General features: G+C 40.8%; 1 protein-coding gene across 2 annotated transcripts in view; it reads left to right on the top strand.

Annotated features, from left to right (window-relative positions):
* Positions 1-20,773, top strand: part of LOC113680054 (uncharacterized) — a 57,732-nt gene extending 36,959 nt beyond the window's left edge. For both annotated transcript variants that reach the window (XM_089189870.1, XM_089189869.1), the window contains exons 52-83: positions 143-778; positions 901-1,212; positions 1,469-1,525; positions 1,743-2,276; positions 4,178-4,204; positions 4,653-5,285; positions 5,563-5,607; positions 5,952-6,491; positions 7,072-7,392; positions 7,942-8,232; positions 8,355-8,447; positions 8,833-9,155; positions 9,761-9,986; positions 10,166-10,216; positions 10,385-11,020; positions 11,302-11,337; positions 11,835-12,160; positions 12,576-12,795; positions 13,058-13,117; positions 13,267-13,592; positions 13,810-14,029; positions 14,148-14,207; positions 14,511-14,836; positions 14,990-15,209; positions 15,797-15,856; positions 16,431-16,756; positions 17,300-17,519; positions 17,958-18,092; positions 18,427-18,615; positions 19,041-19,508; positions 20,073-20,125; positions 20,621-20,773. In XM_089189870.1, coding sequence (XP_089045996.1) covers positions 143-778; positions 901-1,212; positions 1,469-1,525; positions 1,743-2,276; positions 4,178-4,204; positions 4,653-5,285; positions 5,563-5,607; positions 5,952-6,491; positions 7,072-7,392; positions 7,942-8,232; positions 8,355-8,447; positions 8,833-9,155; positions 9,761-9,986; positions 10,166-10,216; positions 10,385-11,020; positions 11,302-11,337; positions 11,835-12,160; positions 12,576-12,795; positions 13,058-13,117; positions 13,267-13,592; positions 13,810-14,029; positions 14,148-14,207; positions 14,511-14,836; positions 14,990-15,209; positions 15,797-15,856; positions 16,431-16,756; positions 17,300-17,519; positions 17,958-18,092; positions 18,427-18,615; positions 19,041-19,508; positions 20,073-20,125 — 7,970 coding nt within the window. In that variant the 3' untranslated portion in view covers positions 20,621-20,773. The remainder of the gene's footprint in view (positions 1-142; positions 779-900; positions 1,213-1,468; positions 1,526-1,742; positions 2,277-4,177; positions 4,205-4,652; positions 5,286-5,562; positions 5,608-5,951; positions 6,492-7,071; positions 7,393-7,941; positions 8,233-8,354; positions 8,448-8,832; positions 9,156-9,760; positions 9,987-10,165; positions 10,217-10,384; positions 11,021-11,301; positions 11,338-11,834; positions 12,161-12,575; positions 12,796-13,057; positions 13,118-13,266; positions 13,593-13,809; positions 14,030-14,147; positions 14,208-14,510; positions 14,837-14,989; positions 15,210-15,796; positions 15,857-16,430; positions 16,757-17,299; positions 17,520-17,957; positions 18,093-18,426; positions 18,616-19,040; positions 19,509-20,072; positions 20,126-20,620) is intronic.
* The last annotated feature ends 2,413 nt before the right edge of the window (positions 20,774-23,186 follow it).

The raw sequence follows: 23,186 nt of genomic DNA, 5'->3' as shown, positions 1-23,186 counted from the left end.
TTCCTATTTTCCCCTTTTTTTTAATTGCTTGGTCAAATAGATATATTTCTTCGTCCCAGTGCTTCTTGCAATGTATGTTTTTGCTTAGATACAAGGTAAACTTCTGATCGCTTACGAATTTTTTTTTTTCAATATTCTTAAGGAACCCTGCGGGCGGTTGCTGTATACCCATTGAACTCCCTCACAAAGTCACGCGACATCAGCTTCAACAGGAATCCACCGGGCATCATGTCAAATGTTCGACCAGCCCCAGGTCCCGACGGACGACGTGGAACAAGCTATGAGTTCTTAGGGCGACGCAACAGCTTTATCCAGTTCCCTAACTTCGGAAAAATAGACACCAAAAAATCCATAACTATTTTAGCTTGGGTATATCACCAGGGTCGGGCAGGACCCATATTCAACTATCACCCCAGCGCGTGGGGTGTACACTTCTGGATGGTTGGACCACGCGCTCTGTTCGTTAGATTCACGAAGAGGAGGACTAAAGACTTCACAGCTGCTTTAATGAGCCGAACTGTTAAGCCAAGCCACTGGCAATACGTGGGTGCCTCCTATGATCACTCAACTGGAATGGCCAAGTTGTTCGTCGGTGGAAGACTGGTTTCAAAGAAACGAATTGGAAGAATACGATTGGCTACGAATTATCCTGCGAGAATGGGGGTGAGGATTGGCGATGGAAGGTATTTCCGTGGACGTATTTCGTGTCTCCAGGTTTACAGTGCCCCCTTAAATGCCAGACAAATAGCTGCACGTGCAAAGAGATGTTTTGTTCCGGGTAAATTGTTATTTTTATTCTTTCATCTGCATTTTGAAACTCGGCCACTAAGCTACAATTTCTTCCGGTAGTTTTCATTACATTCGATCTAATTTGCCCCTCTGGTATTTTAACTTTGCCAGGACTTCCCAAACCACGACCGCCACCACACCCAACTGGACAGCTGTTTAAACGAAGAGGTTGCTATAAAGACAGATCTCGCAGAGCCATGGGTATACTTCTTGGCAACCTACGACGAAGGCGAGATGCAGTCATGCGTTGCTTTCTTTTGGCGTCCAGGCGGGGATATCGAGCATTCGGTGTCCAGGATGGCGGAGAATGCTTCTCTGGCCCTCAGGCGCACCGCACGTTCAGCAAATATGGCCGATCGGGTAGATGTAAAAATGGAAGAGGAGGACCGTGGGCGAATGATGTGTATATAATTATTAGAAAACGTATGTAGGTTTAAGCTTGAATATTCAATTTTTGAAGAACTTGTATAACATATTTGCAAACTTGTTAAAAATGAGAATTGATTAGAACTTAATCGTCATTTCTTGAAATGGCAACCGTATAACCTAAGTTTCAGATTATCTTACCCTATATCTTTAATCAATCTCTTTAATGCAGAGTAAGATAGCAAATTCCATGATCCTTAATCGAAATATAGTGCTATCTTAGAATAACTTGCTATGTTGTTTGTCCCTATAGGACCTATTCCGCGACCTCTTCCTCGGCCCAGACCTCAACCGCGCCCTGCTCTACCAGGTGAGATGACACTTGATAAAATTGACGTTTCCTGAACTTGGCGCCTTTAATTTCATATATTTTATATTGTTTAAAATATCCAGTGACATACCCTTACAGCATTTTTTGGTAGTTTGTTTCCTTCGTGGAAGACTACTTCAAACGATATGCTATATGTTGCAAAATTTCACTCATTCCATGGTCCGTATACCAATAATATATTTATTTATCTCAACAGTTTGCAAAGCCCGTTTAGACTTGGGCTTCATTGTAGATGGTTCCGGAAGTGTTGGTCGTGCGAATTTCATTAGATGTCTGAACTTCATCAAGAATTTAGTCAGCTCGTTTGTAATCTCTCCCGGCCATTCTAGAGTGGGACTTCTAATATACTCTCACCGCGTCATACCAGTATTCTCTTTCGGTCAACGCCCACGTTTGCGTGGGGTCCTACGGGCAATAAGTAGAATCAGGTATCCTGGAGGGGGTACTAAGACCGGTAAGGCTCTGTCTTACTCTAGGAGGTACCTGTTCGCCCGAAGCAGCCTCCGTAAGATTTTAATACTGATGACAGATGGCAAGTCGTACGATAGAGTCAAGAAACCTGCAGCAGTGCTACGTAACATGGGAGTGCAGGTGTTTGCTCTAGGTGTCGGAAAACGATACAGCATGAAACAACTTTTGCAGATTGCAAGCAATCGACGGCATGTCTTTACAGCGGACTTTAGGAACTTGGGATCGTTTGTGAGGGCCATTAAACAGAAGGCTTGTAGAGGTGAGGTCAGATATAACAAGATGTGTTATCTAAATACTCTTAGCATTTATCTGCACATGGGAATTGCTGCCTCTAAAACAACATTTATTTGCGGACTACCAGGCTTACGGATTTTGAGGGGGGCACCATTTTCTAACAAGGAAGCGAAAACCTTACAACAGCAAAGTTGCCAACAATAAGGACGATTTTTGAAGCAACGATGAACCCAAAACCGATTTAACAAATAGAGAAGCCTTGACTGTGCTCTGTTCTGTTGTAAAGCACGCAGGAAGCGGCTAGAGCACGAAAGAAGTGTAGGGGGAAACACGAGACGTAGTCGAGTGTTTCTCCCTACTTCTTGAGTGCTCTAGCCGCTTCCTAAGTGCTTTACAACAGAACAGAGCATAGTCAAGGCTTCTCTATTTGTTTTATAATAAAGAATCCGTTAAATTCCTCAAGAATTACTTTCAATTTTCAAAACAAATCTTATTTCCAAAGCGAACAACAGTGTCGTCAGCATGCTCTATACTCTCATAAAGCACGCTACAATAAGCCAATCAGAATTCCTGTTAGAATGGTTCAAATAATCTGATTGGCTGTACAAGACTAAAGCTGTCAAAAATGTCAAACCATCAAAGTTCAAAAACCATCAAAGTTCAAATTCTGCAATAGTTTACAAACTAAAATAGCTCGGCATGTCAAAATTAACACTTTTGCCTGAAGTTTTTTAGTTTCTAATACAGGATCTGAAAGTGAAATGTTCAGTGAAATTCGGCCCAATCGTGGCTCACAAAAAAACGCAAGTTGTTTCACATTACAAGTAGAAAACAAACTGTTCAAGGCGAGTGTATTATGAATGAACAACAGCCGAATTCACTAAGACAAAAAGATCGCTCGGAATGACAGCGCCGTAAAACTCGGTTGCAGTGACTGATCTGGCCTTCCACTCAACACATCGGAAAGGTAATCAGGACAAGATCTTATTTTTTCACTCGAAGGGTAGTCGATTTAGTTCCTGAGGCTTGGTCCACTGCGATGACTGAAGATCGCCATGATTAGCTAGCCGCGATAGACCTTAAGTCGCTCTGGCACCGTCATGATTAGTATGAATTTTAACAGTTATGCCAGGTTATACTTTTCATAATTCCTGTTTTTTTTAATTTGAAATCGAAACTTTATATACTATACAAGTGTTAGCTGTGTTTGATTTTTATTACCGTACGTAAACTCGCAATCTAACTGAGCGTGAAGACCGTTAAAAAAACTCGGACTGTCTATCTTGTTTTATTTTTGAGGATTTTTGTCTCTGCTCACGTTACAGTAACGTAAATTACTGCGCCTGGAATTTTTGCAAACCTTTGCTTGCTTGTTCCGAAATTTCACTTTTATTAACGAAAGAAAAGCTAGAAAGAAGTCTCGGTAAAGGTCGAACATAGTACGATTTGGCAGATGGCGTGACAGCTTTAGCTCAGTTCTATGCTCTATACTCTCATAGAGCACGCTCTTTCAACCAATGACAGTACGTGTTATATCCGAGCTTTATTATAAATAATATTAGAGGCCAATTAAATCTCTAAGCCTATGCCTATAAAAGGGCGGGAAAAGCGAGTGTGAAAGACCCAGCTGATATGAGTTTTGCTTCTGATTGGTTGATGCTGATTTTTTATTTTGTTTTGCATTTCATTGGTTTACAAGAGGCGCGTTTTTCAGGACCAATCCCAAAGCATCCTTTAATAGCGAACCGTTACTTGATATATACTTTTTGGTGAAGTCAATTAGATTGCGACCATTGATAAGCTGGTCGTGATCGCCAGCTCTATTTCCCTGCAATGTTTGAAGCTGACTAAACAAGCAATTTCCAGTGTAACATTACTAATACTATCTTTCTGTAATTTGATAAAAGTTACTTTTCTATATTCCAGGTATTACCAAGAAACCGAAAAAACCACGTAAGTCCACTGATTTTCACCTCCCGTAAACTTTTCCTAGCTTACCATCTCTGTAGTAACTCTGGCTCTTTCTCATTCAAAGTAGTTTTGTAAAGCAAAGATCTGCGAAATCATTGATGATGTGAAACTCCTCTCTTGTTGGACGCGGCCCCAGATGTCGATCCAAACTCTTCATCCAACATTACATCTTAGCTTCGAAAGAGGAAACACATACGCTCTTAAAAAAACATATTGGAGATACTGCTGATTTCTATTATCACGTAGAATATAAGATGGCCCTCAAAATAAAGAGCTTAACTCTTATTGAACTTACCTCGGATGCATGCGCATAGCTAATCGCACGCTTAATGAACTATGAAAATATTCAACATTACTTTTGATTTTACAAACCCGCTTAAAGCTGAAATAGAAAATTTGATCAAATGCCTTCATTTTTGCATATGAACAGACGCCATGTCCGCTGTCGCCATATTCCCGTTCAGTAAAACATACAGAGGAAGAGAACTTCGCAACAGGAACCCACCAGGTTACCCGTCTCACGTCCTATTCACCCCCGGTCCCGATGGATTACCATACGGTTCTTATTACTTCCTTGGTCGACCAAACAGCTACGTGGAGATTCCTAACAAAGGAACACTGGATGTTCGTAACTGCATCACCATCTTGGCCTGGATTTATCACGAAGGAAACGCAGGACCGATTGTGAACTACAAGCGCAATGGATGGGGCGTCCATCTCTGGATGGTCAACCCCAGAACGCTGTTTGTGCGTTATACACAGCGTCTTGGACGGCGCTTCACGCACGCTTTGGCGTACCGCGGTGTAAAACCGCGAACATGGCAGTTCGTTGGAACTTCGTACAATCGAAACACAGGCGTTGCTAAATTGTATATTAACGGCAAGATGGTTTCGCGCCGAAAGATCAGAAAGATTTCATTGGCTACCAATTACGAGATCAGAGTTGGAGCCCGTCAGGGTGACCGTCGCTATTTCCGAGGTCGAATTGCTTGCCTACAATTTTATAGTGCTGCTTTGACGACTAACATGATCCGTCGGCGAATGAGGGCTTGCTTTAGAAGAGGTAAGCTTAAATGGAAGTCTATTTTAAGGAGTGGATAAAAAAATATGACTTATGCGTTGAATGCAGGTTGTCATAAATCATAGGATGACTAACTTCAAGAAGCCTGTTATCAATCCATCTTTGACGCCTTAATGGACTTAATATAATTAAAACCCTACGTTTGGGAAGAGGAAACCGATGCCAATGTTTTTATCTGTTCCATTCGACTATTATAAGACGTTGTGAGTCTCAACAAACGAGTTACTGTGTTAGAATGTTCTCCTCTTTCTGTTTTCAGGCCCCATGCCTGTTCCGATTCCGAAACCGAGACCCGGAGGACGAGGTGAGTATCGTGCGCAATTAATTTCGCTTTTTAGGGGCTTGATTTAAGCATAGTTAGTAGAAGTGACTGGTTGAAAAAGCCCGTAAACGGTATCACGACATTTACTCATGATTCCGTCGCTGCAGACTCAGCAGAATCGGACCACTATTCCCCCCATGTTTTTGCCAGTATTCCGTTGAATGCACCGGTGCCAAATTTATTGATGACGTTTACTGAAAAGAAACAGAAACAAAGACTTTTACATTTCCATATTGTTTCCGAATAACGGAATCATCCAATTTTGTCCCGTGTCCAAGCGTTATATTTACCATCTTCTTTCTTCTCGTTTTTCTTTTTTTTTTCAGTTTGCAAAACAAAACTTGATCTTGGTTTCGTCATTGATGGCTCCGGAAGCGTAGGACCCTCGAACTTCAGACGCTGCCTCCAATTTATCAAGAACATGATTCGTACTTTTGTCATATCACGTGGCTACACGCGCGTTGGAGCGGTCCTCTACAACACAAGAGCGTACAAATTATTTGGCTTTAATCGATTCGGAAACAAAAACCAACTTCTCAGCGCTGTAAGTCGCATACGGTATCCGAGGGGAGGAACGAAGACTGGTCGGGCATTAAGCTACGCATACCGCTATCTGTTTCGTCGAAGTAGGAGGCGGAAGATGTGTATTGTTATGACAGACGGACACTCTTACGACAGCGTAGTTGGTCCCGCACGGACCTTGCGTAAGGGAGGAGTGGAAATCATCTCGCTTGGCTTGGGGTTACGCTACAACATCCGGCAGTTACGACAGATGGCGTCCAATCACAGACTGGTGTTTACAGCACGGTTTAGAAATCTGAATTCGGTTGTCAGAGTGATCAAAAGGAAAGCTTGTGGTGCAACAGGTCAGTCATAGTTTGGTTTATAAAACATATTCCCTTGCTGTAAAACCTAGTCATCCAGTAAAAAATTACATGAAATACACTGACGAAAGTGCATGCTCAAGGACGAGAGACTACACTTGTGATATCTGGTATAAAACTACTGCTTAACACTGACGCAAGTTCGCCTCGAAGACGGTGGACTAAATCTGAGACATACGTGTCAAAATGAGATCAAGCCACCAACTTAAGTCCAAAATCGGGGACTGTGGACTAAATTCGTGATATATATAGATTCACGCCCGAGTTCGAAGTATCTGGAACTCGTGGAAATGCGAATGAAAAAATAATTATTGTAAACATCAGAGTTAAAAAAAACCGTGACAAATTCTGCTCAAGAGGTTTGCATAGGAAATTACTTATGGGCTAAAAGTATAGCCTCGCTCTGAAAAATGGCAAAACGCAATTCAAGTGATAGAGAAGTTTTCCTTCTTTTTAGTTAAGACGATTTAATACCAGATTGTAGAGACACAAGTGTGTTTTCTTACTCTTGAGTTTGTATGTTCCATCAACCCTCAATGCATATCAATTGTCAACTACCTAGGTGTGAAACCAAAACCACACCCTCGCCCCAAGCCTCCCGGTCCTAATCAAGTCACGTACTTCTGGGAAGGATGTTATAATGACAGACGAAGACGAGCCATTAGATACAGACTTGGAAACTTCCACCGAGCCAAAGACTCTGTCATAGCATGTGCACAAGCAGCTGCTAAGCGTCGATTTAAGGTGTTTGCGGTGGAGAATGGTGGCGAGTGCTACTCAGGCCGTCTGGCACACAGTACGTACAATCGTTATGGACCTTCTAATCGATGTAGACGAGGCAGAGGAGGACCATGGGCAATGGATGTATACAAGTTTGGAAGACGTATGTTTTGTGTTCATTTGTTTATGAAAAAGCGTGCGAATACAACGATTTAAAGAAGCTATGTCATGGCTTAGTTATCATTACGAATTCAGTCTATATGCGTAATTTTTTAGCTCGTATTTACAATCCGCTTTATGCTCTTCAACCTTATCTTTTGAGGTTCGATTTACTTTCAATCTTCCCTCTTTGATGTTTTTTCACACTAACAAGCTACTGTTTCAAGGCTCATTTCGTCCCTAGAGAATTGCTTTGTATTAAAAAATGATTAACACTGTCATGACAAAGTAAGGAGCAAAATTATATCAGGAACCCCCATTACGCAACTTAGACACACAGTGTTACATCAGTAGCTCGCTATGATGCACTGGTACCTAGCGCTACAGAGGCTAGCGCTTTCCAGTGCATAGTTGGTGCTTATGACGAGTCTGAACCAGGCAAAGGTGAAAAAATCAAAGGCACTCTGTCTAAAACTCTATTGTACCAACGTTAAAATAACCAAAGACTTCCATATAATTTCGTTAACCTTGTGATGTCATGTTCTGATTACAGCAAAGGGTTGGACCAATGTCCATATCCGAAGTATCGGTTGCTTCAAAGACAAACCCAGACGGGCCGTGGGAAGCATGGTAGCTAACCTGCAGGGCTTGAAGTTTGTCGTCAGAGACTGCGCGCGCCAGGCGCGAAAACGGGGTTACAGGTTATTTGCAGTTCAAAATGGAGGTGAATGTTGGATGGGGCCTAGGGCTAAGCTCACCTACAAGAAGTATGGTACTTCTAAGCGGTGTCGAGGAGGAAAAGGAGGCCCGTGGGCTAATAATGTCTATGTTATAATTGTCAAAGGTATTTCTCAAGCTCTCGTTTACAATACTATTTTACTTTAAAAAGCAACAGATTCCTACGGACTTACATTTGAGCAGTGGTGTTGCTTCTTGTTTTGTTTACATTTCTAACATCTCTTGTAGGTCGACCACCTTTGCCTCGTCCCAGGCCACGCCCCAGACCACGACCCAGGCCATATCCGAGACCAAGACCCGTTCCCAGACCATCCGGTCGAGGTAAGCTAAGACATAATTTCTCAAGGCCCAATCAGGGGACCCCTTGAGCTTAACGGCGTGTACACAGACTGATCAGGGAATGACGCTGCAGAAGTTTTGTCCATAATCGTTCTTGGTGCTGTCTCCTTGTGTCTTAATATCAGCACCAACGTTTTCCAAGCTGTCTCAGGCCATCATGTTTACCTTGATTCATCGATATTTATGTGTTTGTATCGCAAGGACTTCAAAAGGTAACACCACAAGCCTGCCCACAGCATTAAAAAAAAAATTGTAGGAAAGCACAACAGTTTAAAAGTTAGAAGTAACTCTGATCATAACTCGCCGTCTTTGTCACGAAAATCCGATTTTCCATAACCATTTTCTATTCCTTTTGTTCTCCTTACAGTATGCCGAGCACGTCTTGATTTGGCTTTCTTGATTGACGGCTCCGGCAGCATTGAAAACTCCGGCAAAGGCAACTTCCGTCGCTGTCTACATTTTGTGAAGAGGATTATCGCTTCGTTCGCAGTGTCGCGATCTAACACGCGCGTGGGAGTTGCTCTCTTCTCCACTCGAACATGGCTGATTTTCGGCTTCAACCGCTACGCTAACAGGCGGCAGGTCTACCGAGCGATTGATGGTATCAGATATCCATCTGGAGGAACTAGGATAGGAAAGGCCCTGAGATTTGTGTATCGCAGATTGTTCCGAACTAGTAGACGTCGAAAGGTAACATTTATAAAAAAAAAAAAAAACACTCTTGATTAACAGGGCAATTTGCGAATAAATTTCATAAACCATTGTAATCACAGGTCTCAAATAAAGGAAAAGAAAATGTCAGGAGGCGCCAATGAAAACTCAAAATAAAAGCATGTAAGCAGCCTCGAGTGTTGGAAAATGAGACCATTAAAGTCGGAAGAGGTCTTAATTTTAGATCGGATTGGGAAGAATATGGAGCAAATTTTATAAACCAATAGTACAGCGTAGTGGTGTAAATCAATACATCTCCTTATTAACTTCGACATTCACTCGAAAATTCATTTAGATGCTGGCCAAAGTTGTTTCACGAGGATAAATTTATCCAAGATTACATCTTACCATCAAGATCCAATGTATTAAATTTTTGTATCTGTTAAAAAAAGGTTTTCGGAACATATTCATAGTAGTTGTACCTTCCTTTACTAAATTCTTTTCTTCATTTCATAAACAACCCACCACATAATCAGTCGAATGCAAAAACCCGCCCCGGACTGTTAACAAACAATTAGTTTTGGCTAAGAATATTTGATGTGTGTTTTCATGGTGTTTACATCAAAATTATTGGTTTCTTATAGGCTCTTATTGTGCTGACAGACGGCCTGTCACAAGACTCTGTCAGGCAGCCTTCACTCGGTCTCCAAAGGTCTGGTGTTAGCACATTCGTTGTTGCAATCGGACGAAAAACAAGCCGAAGGCAGTTGCATCAAATTGCCTCAAGTTCACGTAACATTTTCAGGACCAGCTTCAGAAGACTTAGTAACGTTGTAAGAAGCTTAGCGAGAAGAGTGTGCTCAAACCGAGGTGAGTGTGTGGTTCAAAATGGCACTGAAATACAATGATTTGGAAATAATTCTGTCCTGCCCTACTCATGTGTTACGTCAGTTTTAGCTGACGAGAGGAAGGAGAGAGGAATTGCTACCTCACTTGCGCTTTGTGTCCCACTGCTACTTAACTTTTTTCACTTCCCTGTTTATTTATAGTGAGACCCAAGCCAAAACCAGTGAGACCGGTTAGACCACCCAGACCAAAAGGTTAGTTGTATCATGTTGCCTTCACCATTGTTCTTATTATTTACTCCTTGAATACTATATTTTGGAATTGAACGGCAATCATTCTTTCAATTTCACAAATTAAAACTATTTCACCTATCAAGCTGAGATATGGTTCTGGAATTGATACGTGGACCTGTTTTTCACCAGTTACAACCAGAGCTGTCGCCATATTCCCACTTAACGGAGGTAGCAGGGGTAAAGATATCAGTACCCGCCGAAATGCACGTGGAATACTCAGTTATGTCCGCCCCGCGCCTGGACCGGATGGAACTCGTGACGGTTCCTACCAGTTCTATGGAAGAAGCAACAGTTACATCCAGTTCCCTAACCGAGGAGGCCTTGATACCAAGAATTCAATCACTTTCCTTGTGTGGATTTATCACCAGGGCCGCGCAGGACCCATCTTCAATTACATGCCCAATGGGTGGGGTGTGCACTTTTGGATGATTTCACCGAGAACGCTGTTTGTACGGTTTACGCGTCGCAGAGGACGTCGCTTCACGAAGGCGGTTTTAAGTAGGTCAGTCTTACCGAATCGTTGGCAGTTTGTTGGCGCAACGTATGACCAACGAACAGGAATAGCGAAACTATTTGTAAATAGAAGATTCACAGCACAGAAGTACATTGGGAAAATACGTTTGGCGACCAATTACCCAGTGAGAATGGGAGCTCGTATTGGTGATGGACGATATTTCCGAGGACGAATCTCCTGTATGCAGGTTTACAATGGTGCTTTGTCACACTGGAAAATCATCTCAAAGAAACGAAGGTGCTTTAGAAGAAGTAAGTAGAGCTTGATAATATGTTTTCGTTCATAAACAAAAACTATGATTGATTTAAATGGTACCGAAAGATTCGTTTTCCAATTTTGATTCCACTTCCCAAAGGCATATTTCTCTTTAAAGAGGTAAATTGCATCTTAGTTTGTGGCAGAACAAAAGACAAACAAACATTCCGGAACATTCTGATTTCATGCAATACACGATACTCTCCAGAGTCAATCAGAAACAACAGAGAAGTTTTATCTTTTTTTAAAGAGGTTTTCATTTTTGTCTCATCAACAGCTCCAGTAAGACCAAAACCCAAGCCACCTGGCCGAGGTATGCGACTTTTCTAAAAACACAATCAAATCTCACCTATACTAACAATACAAAAATATCATGTTAGTCGTTGGTGATTATCCGCCGCATGTCACGTATTTGAGACACACGTTAACCACGCGTGGTAGCGTGTTGGAGTCTGCGTTGAGAGATGTAGGTTTGATCCGTAGCCGAGTCACTATGTTGTGTTCCTGGGCGATGGAGCAGCATGCTACTCGGGAAGAGAAACGATATTCTTAATGCTTCTGAAATGAAAACCGGGACTAGCTCGACTGGTAATGTGCTAATAGAATCGATAGAAGTAATCTTTGCCCTCCGTTTATGCTCCAATGATAGGATACGGTACAGCGGTGCGTTGTGCCACTGCAAGTTTCGTTTCCGATCGTATTGTGCGTTCTAGAACGACTTCAAGATCAGGGTTCATAATCTACATTTATTTCATCATACATGTAGAGCCTCGTCAAAAAAATTATTCTTTGGTATCTTCTCTTTCATAGGGTGCAACAAACGCCTCGACTTAGCGTTCTTGATTGACGGATCTGGAAGTATTAATTCTGCCGGACGCGGGAACTTTAGGCGATGCATTGAATTTGTCAAGAGTGTGGTGTCTTCATTTAATGTGTCGCCTCGCCACACCCGTGTGGGAGCGGTCTTATTCTCTTCCCGCGCATGGCTAATATTGGACTTCTACCGTAGCAGAAGCAAAGCTGGTGTGTTGAGCACCATTAGTCGAATCAGATATCCGCGCGGAGGAACCAGGATTGGAAAAGCTTTGAACTTCGTGCTACATCGATTGTTTAGAAGAAGTCGAAGGGCACTCAAGGTTAGAGCCACTTGAATAACTTCAGATAGTTTTTCTTTCTTATTAAGTTTTTATGTAATGTGAAGTGAAAAAGTCCTTGCAATAGAGTGATCCTGACAATCTTCTTGTGAAACCAAACACTGACGAGTCGTACATATCACGAAGTACCTTCATGTTTAAATGATAGAAGGTGTATAATCTACTGTTAGACAATTCCCTACACATCAATAATATTTTTTTGAATTGGTGTGTTTTTCGCGCAGTTCGGCGAATTTCCCCTCACCCTTATGATCACCTAAGTATGAACATTTGCGTTATTTTCCTTGCGAGTTGACTTTAGGATTTCGGTTCATCTCTCGAATAATTCACCGCAGTGTGAAATCCCTATTATGTTCCTTGTTAGCACAGTGATCCATAAATGTATCTGCTTTGTTAGGCCCTGGTAGTAATGACCGATGGCATCTCTCAAGACTCTGTTCGGAGGCCGTCACTGGCTCTGAGAAGCCGGGGTGTATGGGTTTACGCCCTGGGAATCGGTCGGCGGTATCGAAGACGAGAGCTTCAACAGATAGCTACAAACAGTCGATATGTGTTCAGTGCTAACTTCAGAAGCCTCAGTCGGGTCGCTCGTCGCATCTCAGCAAAATTATGCCGGGGTAAGTGCAAACTTTTACTTCTTAGCAAAGCATACAGTCGTCATAATTATCAAAATTATGAGCAATATTATTATAATCATTATCGTTATCATTATTATCGTTGTCATTGTAAAAGTCATCATATTTGTCGTCGCCATGTTCATAATCATCAGCACCATTATCATTATCATTATCATTATCATTCTCATCATCGTCATCATTATCGTCATACCAAAGTCCTTCACTACCTATGTATTGCTGAAACTCCAAACCTTTATCACAGGTCGTCCACTCCGTCCCAGGCCACACCTTCCAGGTCCCCACATAAGACCAAGCGGCAAAGGTATTTGATTTATTAAGTGATGAAGTTATTTCTAGGTTAAACAGGGTTCTTCTTGTTTAATCCATCTATTGGTAATCTTTTTTAAATTGTTACTACAGCTTCGGTCGCTAAATCATCCTCTGACATTTCATTTTATCTTCCTTTTTTAGTGTGTCGTAAACGTCTTGATCTCGTCTTCCTCATCGATGGCTCTGGTAGTATTGAAGCTAACGGTCGAGGAAACTTCCATCGATGTCTCAACTTCGTTAAACGGTTGGTGGCTTCGTTTGCCATCTCACCAAGGCAAACTCGTGTTGGTATCGTGCTGTTCTCTTCCCGTCCATGGCTGATTGCAAACTTTAGGAGCTACAGGACAAAACAAAGTGTGTTACGCGCCGTCAGTCGTATAAGATACCCGAGAGGTGGCACGAGAATTGGTCGAGCGCTGAGATTTGTCAAAAATCGGCTATTTGGAAGGAGAACATACGGGCGGAAGGTAAGTATTGTTTCTTCTAGGCAATTTTATTTATTTGTTTATTTATTTATTTCCTTTAATATTTATCTTTACGTTGGGGGAGGGGGGCGTTTTTCAGTTTCCGTGTGATCAGATTTAAGGTAGTTCAAAGATGTTTATATTTTCACTGCATTATCCACCTCTATGCCATAGTATCCATTATACCTTAACCACAGTCAAGTTTTCTAACGTTATGCAGGTTTTGGTTACAATGACCGACGGTATTTCACAAGATTCCGTCGTGAGTCCAGCACGGGACCTCCGAAATGCGGGAGTGAGAATCCTTGCGCTAGGAATTGGCCGGAAATTCAGAAGATCACAGCTAAACCAGATGACAATGAACTCACGATATGTGTTCAACAGTGGCTTCCGAAGTCTGCACCGTGTAGTATCCTCTATAAAGAGAGCAGCGTGCAAAGGTAAATAATATTTACGGGCCACTTAGCAGAGCATTGTTGCCACCGCACCATTATTCAGTTGATTCATGCCAACATGAAGACTGTTTTAATTTGTGTCTTTGCTTCTTGTCATGATTAGGGCGTCCAGTACGTCCCAGACCAGTACGGCCAAGACCCCCCGTGCGCCCTAGCGGTCAAGGTAAGACTGGAACCTAACAAGCTTAATATTGTGTTAAATACAGTGCATGGCAACTAGACCAAAGTTAGTTTTGGGAAGGATAAAGTCACACGTCAAAGTTGAAATTGTAAAAACATAAAAGAATAAATGCAAAGACAAAAAAAATTACTTCTAATGCTACTCCGCTGCACGTAAATGATTTATTACGGTAAATTACCAAAAACCACTCCCTTGTAATCACTTGGATTTTCTTACTCAAATCGAAATGCTCTCTAAAGCCATCATTGCAGCAATTTAATAACACATGTATTTTTGTTATCACAGTTTGTCGCAGACGTCTTGACCTTGCCTTCCTTATTGACGGCTCTGGTAGTATTGAGGCTTACGGTCGAGGTAACTTTCAGCGATGTCTCAACTTCGTCAAACAAGTAGTGGCCTCATTCGGCATCTCTCCGTCCCAAACTCGTGTTGGTATCGTACTGTTCTCCAGCCGCGCATGGCTCATCGCAAACTTTAGAAGCTACAGAAGCAAACAGAGTGTGTTACACGCCGTAAGTCGTATAAGATACCCGAGAGGTGGCACGAGAATTGGACGAGCGCTGAGATTTGCCAAATATCAATTGTTTAGAAAGAGGACAAGTCGGCGTAAGGTGAGTGCTGGATTGTTTCCTATATTCTGTTCTTTGGAGTTTTGGTCTTCATGTAGCGTAGGTCAATACTGAATAGTTTCAGTTAATGTAAATGAAACAAATTTCTTTCCTTTCAAAATGAAAAAAGGTTAAAAAAATAGCTCTGCCTTTTAGGTCCTTATTTGTATGACGGATGGCATTTCACATGACTCGGTGGTGAGACCGTCACGTGACCTTCGAAATGCCGGCGTGCGTATTTTGGCGCTTGGTATTGGTCGAAAGTTCAGGAGATCACAACTTTACCAAATGGCAGGGAACTCACGATACGTGTTCAAAGCCGGATTCAGAAGCCTTAGTGGTGTAGTGAGATCCATTAAAAGAGCTGCTTGTGGAGGTAATTGGTTTTTGACAGGGAAAATTCGACTTCTAAGTTACCTGAATTATCAGGACGATTTTTCTCAGTTTGTTAGGTCAATTTCAGGAAATAATAAGTACTTATGAAATTTCCAAACGAAACTGGAAAATTCTTGAAAGGATTGCATTCACGATGGTAGGGAAACATCGGCCATTCGTTTCACTCAATGAGAAATGTCCTTCTTGCAGTGGCTGCGCTTTCGAAAATATGTGATCATTTAAACTCTGGCGATTTTGGATTAAGGGTTCAATGCTCACGAAAACAGAAATGATTCTGCAGAGCTTCATAACTTAGTCTCTTCAGGCATTATTATCACTACTGCTTAAATAGTTTTTATAGCTGCGATGATCGCTCTCGCCTTTATTTGGTCTCTTTTTGCCCAAGATAAGGTGGGTGGGTGGAGGGGAGGGGGGTTGCTCTTTAAATATTTTGATTATGTTTAGTCATGTAAGTAAATGAAAAATCCATAATTATGTTTCAAGGAAATTAATACTGGAATATCACAGGCGTTCTAATAATACCAGACTCTACCCAATGCTTGCTAACTCGAGGTCGCCTTTTTATAGGATCCACAACACGACCCAGGCCTGTGCGGCCAAGACCACCCGTACACCCAAGTGGTCAAGGTAAGACTGGAACCGAAACTGTTAAGTGAGATCCAAATTCACCAGTTCGTGCTTCGATAAGGTTATCACAACGAAAATGACAAGTTTTAAACCAATTCTGTCCTTCTTTTTACCAATAATGTGTTTTGAAATAGTAAGGATTATAATTCAATAAACGCTATTACCATGACCCATGATAAAGTATTTTTCCTTCTTAAAATATTTTTCCTCAAATTTTATTTTCTGTCTCTTTGCTGCATGTCAAATATATTTAGAAATTGTTTCTGAAAAATTTGTCAGCAAACTGCTGCGTCCAGTCGGCTATCAAATGTTAGGAGGTATTACATTGGTTTTGCTTTGTGATTGGTCCAGAAAATTGGCGCACCCTTTCAGCCAATTAGATGGAAACTTAAACAAACCACTACTAAGTCACTTACATTTCTCCGCGCATTAGGCTGTCTTCCTATTCATAACTGGGTTCTCCAGGCCAAATTTAATGTTTTCCTTTATTCTTTATGGTCTATAAGTCACTTACCTACCAGCCACCATTACGACTACTTGACAGCGCGTGTTGTTTTCTTTTTTTCCTTTACAGTTTGTCGCAGGCGTCTTGACCTTGCCTTCTTGATTGACGGCTCCGGTAGTATCGAGGCTTATGGTCGAGGAAACTTCAGGCGATGTCTCAACTTCGTCAAAAGAGTCGTGGCCTCGTTCGGCATCTCTCCATCCCAAACTCGTGTTGGTATCGTACTGTTTTCTAGTCGTGCGTGGCTGATCGCAAACTTTAGAAGCTACAGAAACAAACAGAGCATGTTGCACGCCATTGGTCGTATAAGATACCCGAGAGGTGGCACGAGAATTGGACGAGCGCTGAGATTTGCCAAATATCAATTGTTTAGAAAGAGGACTAGTCGGCGCAAGGTGAGTGTCAAAATAATTTTTTTTTAATCTCTTTAACCGATTGTAGCCACACAAATAGGACTTTTTTCTTCCAACGTAAGGGGTAAGTATTTTTCTTAGTCTTTATTGTTTTCTGCTTTCAGGGTGCTTTTTCAATTTTTTTTTTTTTGATAACCGCTATTAGGATTATAACTCTTCGGTATCATTGCGTAATCAGATTGCTCTGCTTTAAATAAACAAGATTATCCTATATACTTTTTCTCAGACAATCAGACCCATACTTTCCATTTCAAATCTAACCTGGCATTTTTAGAGATGGAATTAACGTTTTGCCAGCCAGATTAGTTAAATGTCGACGTTAGGGCTGTGCTTTACATGTAGTATTTCAATCACATGACCATCATCAAATGAAGGGCGTTTTCCGATTTGAAGTTTTCGGGTGTGAACAAATTTAATTTGAAAACGCAACTGAGTAAACTTTTGTCGACAGAATATGTTTAAGAAAGGATTTGAATCAGAAAGATGAACAGCTTCTATACTAATCCTTCTCTAAATGACCTTTAGGTCCTCATTTGTATGACTGATGGCATTTCACATGACTCGGTGGTGAGACCGTCACGTGACCTTCGAAATGCCGGCGTGCGTATTTTGGCGCTTGGTATTGGTCGAAAGTTCAGGAGATCACAACTTTATCAAATGGCAGGGAACTCACGATACGTGTTCAAAGCCGGATTCAGAAGCCTTAGTGGTGTAGTGAGATCCATTAAAAGAGCTGCTTGTGGAGGTAATTAGACTGTGGGCAGGAGAAAAGCTCAAAATAATATAATGGAGATAAGTGTCGAAAAGAAGAGGAAATAGGGAGGCTTGAAAACATCTAAAATCAGATTATTAACAAGGTATTCATACAATAGAGTGTAGTTATGATTTTGGATAAATCATCGTTGCTTATTGATTGATCATGATTGTGACAATGAGCTTTTTGTTCTACCTTTTCCAAAAGTTCAGGCAAAGTCGGGGAATTTTGAAAACCTTAGGCAGTGGTAACCATTTCCAAGTTCAAAGCGTCCAAAAATCTCCGAGCCAGTTCATTTAACGAGAACACCTCAATCGTTCCATATGAGGCTTACAATCCTTTCTACCCTAGACAACGTGTAACAACTTGATGCTTTTTTTCTCTCAGTTGACTTTGATGTAATTTAACGTTTCATATTCGTTACGGCAGTGAAAAGAGGAAAGAAGAAAAGAAACTTAATAATTGTCAGACCTGATGAGGACAAGAGAAATAGCCAAGCAATAAGGGAACAAGAGCAAGTGAGAGGAACACAACGAAGTGAAATTTCTAGAGTCAAGAATCAAGGTAAGCACTGAAAGAAAGCAGGTCAGATAAGTGGGACGATAATATTAATAATAATACTATAATAAGTGGGACGATAATATTATTTTACGAAGATTACAAGAGCTAAACGTTCTCACATCGTCGAATTTTTCGAATAAGTTGGAAATGTCTTAGTTATCATTCTAAATAGAATCACAAACCAGTGGAATTGGCTAATGATTCGAGGTATTCAGGGTAAAATTGCGCCTTAAATGCGTTGCTTTTTTATACTTCCCACACCGGTCAGAAGCGCAGTTCAACGTTTAGTTTGCCAAGCGAATTCCAAAGTTAATCTATCAATAATTTTTTGTAACAGATAATCAAACAGATCTGACCCCCAGCTGCTTGTGGCACTTTGTGTCACCCTTAAACAACTCAGAAGCATTGGATAAAATCCACAATCGTGTTATCCACCTCGAGGGCGGAGCCTACATGAAAAACACAACTGACGCGGGCTTAGTCGCTGACACTAATGGTGGATGGTTGTCTCTTAAAGAAACCAATGGTGAGACTCTTGAAAACCTTCTATCCTTTTGAATTCGTCTTTAAGTTTTTTTGTCTTAGTCGTTAGGTTCTTTAAAATTTCTTTAATAGCATGATATAAGTATAATTTGATTTCATGTGAAACAAAAAAATTAAAATTAATTATGGGGGACACTTTCCTTAACACTTACCCCTCAATTGTACTGCAAATATATGAATTGCAATATTCACTTCTACTGTGCTGAACACTCCCTTGGAAACTAGTTTAAAGATTTTGTGAACACATAATCTCCGAGCTTTTCAGTTTGTCTCTTCCCATAGCTTATGTCATTTATTGTTATTTTATGGAAAGGTTTCATGAAGGGGATAGAAAGATTCGCAACACAAGCTTGTTCTGTATTTTAGTGAGTGACGCGTTCATCACGAGTATATTTTATTTTTCTTTAGCTACCTGCTTCAGTGATCCTGGACATTGCTCTGATAAAGGAATGACGGTGATGGCCTGGATCAAACTCAACAAGACTTCACTGAGTAACATGACCAGTTCCTACATCATGTCTAGTGGTGGCCAGTCCACCAAGTCGCGCGGTTTTGCAGTGGTATATCTTGCCAACAAATATATTGTTATTCTCAGCACGAAAAACAAGCAGTGGAAACTCGACACACCTGTTCTGCCGAGCGGATGGTTCAACCTCGCTTTCACTTGGCGGGAGGCAGGTCAACTCAAGCTGTATGTCAATGGTACCCACGTGACCAGTGGAAACCCTGCTCTAGTTTCCAGACCTCTAGACTCGTTCACAACCTTTGACATCGGTCGACCAAACAACTCGAAAAAACCAATTTACAGATTCCCATTAAGAATCAGCAACTTGGCACTTTGGGAGAGAGAACTGTCACTAGAAGACTTGAAATCAGGTTAGTTTCTTGATTTTCATGTTTCTCTTAACTTCTCATTATTTGCTCATTATTTTAAAGATGATTCCTTTTAAAATATTTCAAAATTTGACTGGCCAAATTATGTTTTGTATGGCTGGTAGATAGCTACCTTCACAAAGTATGTACCATGGAATTTGGTTTTTTTTCGTTGTGATCTCATTAATTTTATTGGCCCTGAAATGTCACCTGGTTTAAATGTAACTACGACAGTTTTAATAAGGAATGTTTTTGTGTTTTGCGAAAATGGACAAAAATCGCGATCATTACAGAGTTACATTTATGATTAATTTGGTGCCAAAGAAATTTTATTGTCGTTTAATCCTCTACGCTCTACCATCAGTAAACATGTTCTTCATGCTTTTCCTTTGCCATTTCTCATATGATTTTGATTAAAAAGTAAGAAATTCTTGAGTTGCTTTTAATGTCATTTATTCTCGTTGCCGTAATGTTTCATTAAGGGTGATCCTTTTGGGGAAAATTTCATGCAAACACTGTTAAGATATGTAAGGTTAAGTGGAAGGTATTTTCATTTTCTCTTTTCAGCTATGAGTGCGCCAAAAAGCCAAAACAGTCGACCACAAAACAAGAAGACCTAGGTAAATACCATTCAATAAAAGTGTCAGATAACCTTTAAGATTTGATAGAGTAAATGCTGTTTATTGGATCTATGAAAACCCTAAAAGTGGTTTTCAAGTACCATTAAGGGTCAAGAGAAATGAGAGAGAACTTGGCGTACGCAGGTGACGTCGTATGAACGGAAAAATCAAGTAATCCGCAATGCGAGACAAACCCAGAAAGAACAACTTCAAGCTCAGTCTGAAACATACAATGACTTTTAGATCTATTTTGAATTGAATGTGGAAAGTAAACCGGAATTTTATTAGTAGTGCTTGGGACTTAGTCTCTCGCGTTTTCCTGCGTTTCAGGCAGTTCGCCTGCTGTAACCTTGAATTTTCATTGGCCGTAGCGATTATATTGGTGTTCGTTTTACGGCACTCAATTGAAGTGCGCATTTTTCACTTCTCAGTAAACCATAAACGGAATAAAACTTACAAAATACTCAAACTATTTCTCCTCCTTTTTTTTTTCAGATAGCAATTCATCGTAGCATTTATTTTAGAAGAATCACAGCGTCTCCGTAGCGGAAGCTCATTTCTTAGATTCAATGATATTTGTTGAATTTCCATGTTTTTATTTGATGTTTCTCGTCTGCTATATGCTAATAAATATAATTATAAACCTTATATTGATTCTCGTCTCTTTCTCCCCACAAAGGAGCTCCCACTTTGGCCTTCTGCATACAGTAGACAGCTAATCTTGTTCATGAAAATCCTCTTTTCTCCAGCACATGAACATTGAATTAATAGCAATTCATTAATGATCTTTGGAGCATTTATTCATGCGAAAAACGGCCAATTTTGTTCTTTAACAAAATTCTATTGTTTGAATATTCAGGAGAGATTTTTTCGGCTCCCGAGCGAGCTGTGTTTTTGACACTTAAAAACAATAGACATTTAATCATACTCTTTCTATCGCGCTATTATTTACACCGAAAATCCTCTCTCTGATCTAGGTATAAGACCATAAATATTGAAACAATATAAATTAGTTAATGAGCTTTTGGGGAACTCGAGCTAAACCTAGTTCTAAGGGTCCACTTTGCTAATTGACAAAATTCTCGTATTTGAATATTTAGAGCAGATATCCTAGGCCTACGTTCGAGCTGTTACTTTGACACAATAGACGGCTAATTCCAACTTTAAACCCGCAATGAATTGTGCCGAAAGTCCTCTTTCTGACTGACACATGGATGAGGAAACAATAGAAATTGCTTAACGAATTCTTGAGTCCTTCGCGCTAATTCTAGTTTAAGAGGTCCATTTTGATGATTAACAAAATTCGTTTGTTCCAATATTCAGAGGAGATATATTAAAGTTCACACGGCAACCAGGTGGACAATCAGACATAGTTTGAAGCTACACTGGTTTGCAGATTTAATGAATGTAACCGAAGAAGTTACAATTCATAGACCCAACGTTTCGACACTCCTGTCTAGTGCCTTCATCAGGGGTGATCTAAACGCTGCAACAAGAGGTCCTTTTATATGATCACTAATTGGCGGCCTTTTTTTTTTTTTTTTTTTTTTTTTTTCTGACGAGGTGTAAATAGGCGTCAGGAAGCAGACCGCCATCGTCACGATTTAAAGGAGCGTGGGCGGAGTTAATGTGCCAAGCCTCCAAACAAAGGCGCTGGTGGTAACGCCGATTAGTAGTGATAATTTTAGAATTATCCCACCCAATTGTATGGTTGGTTAGGCAAGTATGCTCCGATAAAGCTGAATTTTCCTTTTTGCAAAGAAAAACCGCTTTTTGGTGCTCTTTTAACCGTGTACCAAACTGGCGTTTGGTCTGTCCGATGTATTCGTTATCACAGTCATTGCAAGGAATAGAATAAATGGCGTCGGTTCGTTGTTCTTTCGTGACAGGATCCTTAGGTTTGGCGAAAATATGCCCCAAAGTCTGAAAAGGTTTTTGAGCAACTTTAACGTTGTGGCTATTCAAAATTCTCTTGATGGGTTCAGTAACACCCTGTATGTAAGGAATAACAGCAAAACCAGTCGCTGGTTCCCTTTCATCAAGAGCGTTACTATTTGTAACTGGTTTTTGGCAGTTAAGGAGAAAAGTTTTTGTATAGCCATTTGCCTTTAGGACATTGGAAACATATTTCCTCTCCTCAGCCTTCGAATCGAGTGATGATGGTAGACAATCAGCCCTCCTAAGTAAAGTTTTGGCTACAGACTTTTTATGGCAAATAGGATGGTGAGAATCGAAAGCGAGGTATTTGTCGGTGTGGGTGGGTTTACGGTAGACACTTGTCTCTAAATTACCCTGAACCCCTCTAGACACATTTAAATCAAGAAAGGGCAAATGTCTATCCTTTTCACGTTCAAGGGTGAATTGGATCGACGGAGGAGGAGATTTTCTAGCCCCACAAATTAACAATGTCTTTGACGTTTGCCCACAATACAAAGCTTTTATTGGTCTTTCCGACGGGCTATGAATTGCCCCAAAATTCCCCTCCTTGACCGAGATATGAGCCCATGAATATTAAAACAATAGAAAATGGTTAATGAGCTTCCGGGGAACTCGAGCTAACCCATGTTCTAGAGATTCGCTTTGCTCATTAACAAAATTCTTTTGTTTGAATATTCACAAAAGATTTTCTCGTCCTACGAGCGAGATCTAACTTTGACACTTAAATGAAATTGAAAGCTAATTATAGTCTTCCCGACGAGCTATGAATTGCCCCGAATTCCCCTTTTTGACCGAGATATAAGCCCATGAATATTGGAACAATAGAAATTGGTTAATGAGCTTCAGGGGAACACGAGCTAACCCATGTTCTAGAGACTCGCTTTACTCATTAACAAAACTCTTTTGTTTGAATATTCACAGGAGATTTTCTCGTCATACGAGCGAGATCTAACTTTGACACTTAAATGAAATTGAAAGCTGATCATAGTCTTTCCGACGAGCTATGAATTGCCCCGAAATTCCCTTTTTTGACCGAGATATAAGCCCATGAATATTGGAACAATAGAAATTGGTTAATGAGCTTCAGGGGAACACGAGCTAACCCAAGTTCTTGAGATTCGCT

Source organism: Pocillopora damicornis, chromosome 12, assembly GCF_964200805.1.
Source record: "Pocillopora damicornis chromosome 12, jaPocDami1.2, whole genome shotgun sequence".
Taxonomy (NCBI): Eukaryota; Metazoa; Cnidaria; class Anthozoa; order Scleractinia; family Pocilloporidae; genus Pocillopora; species Pocillopora damicornis.
This window is presented reverse-complemented; position numbering and strand designations above follow the sequence as displayed.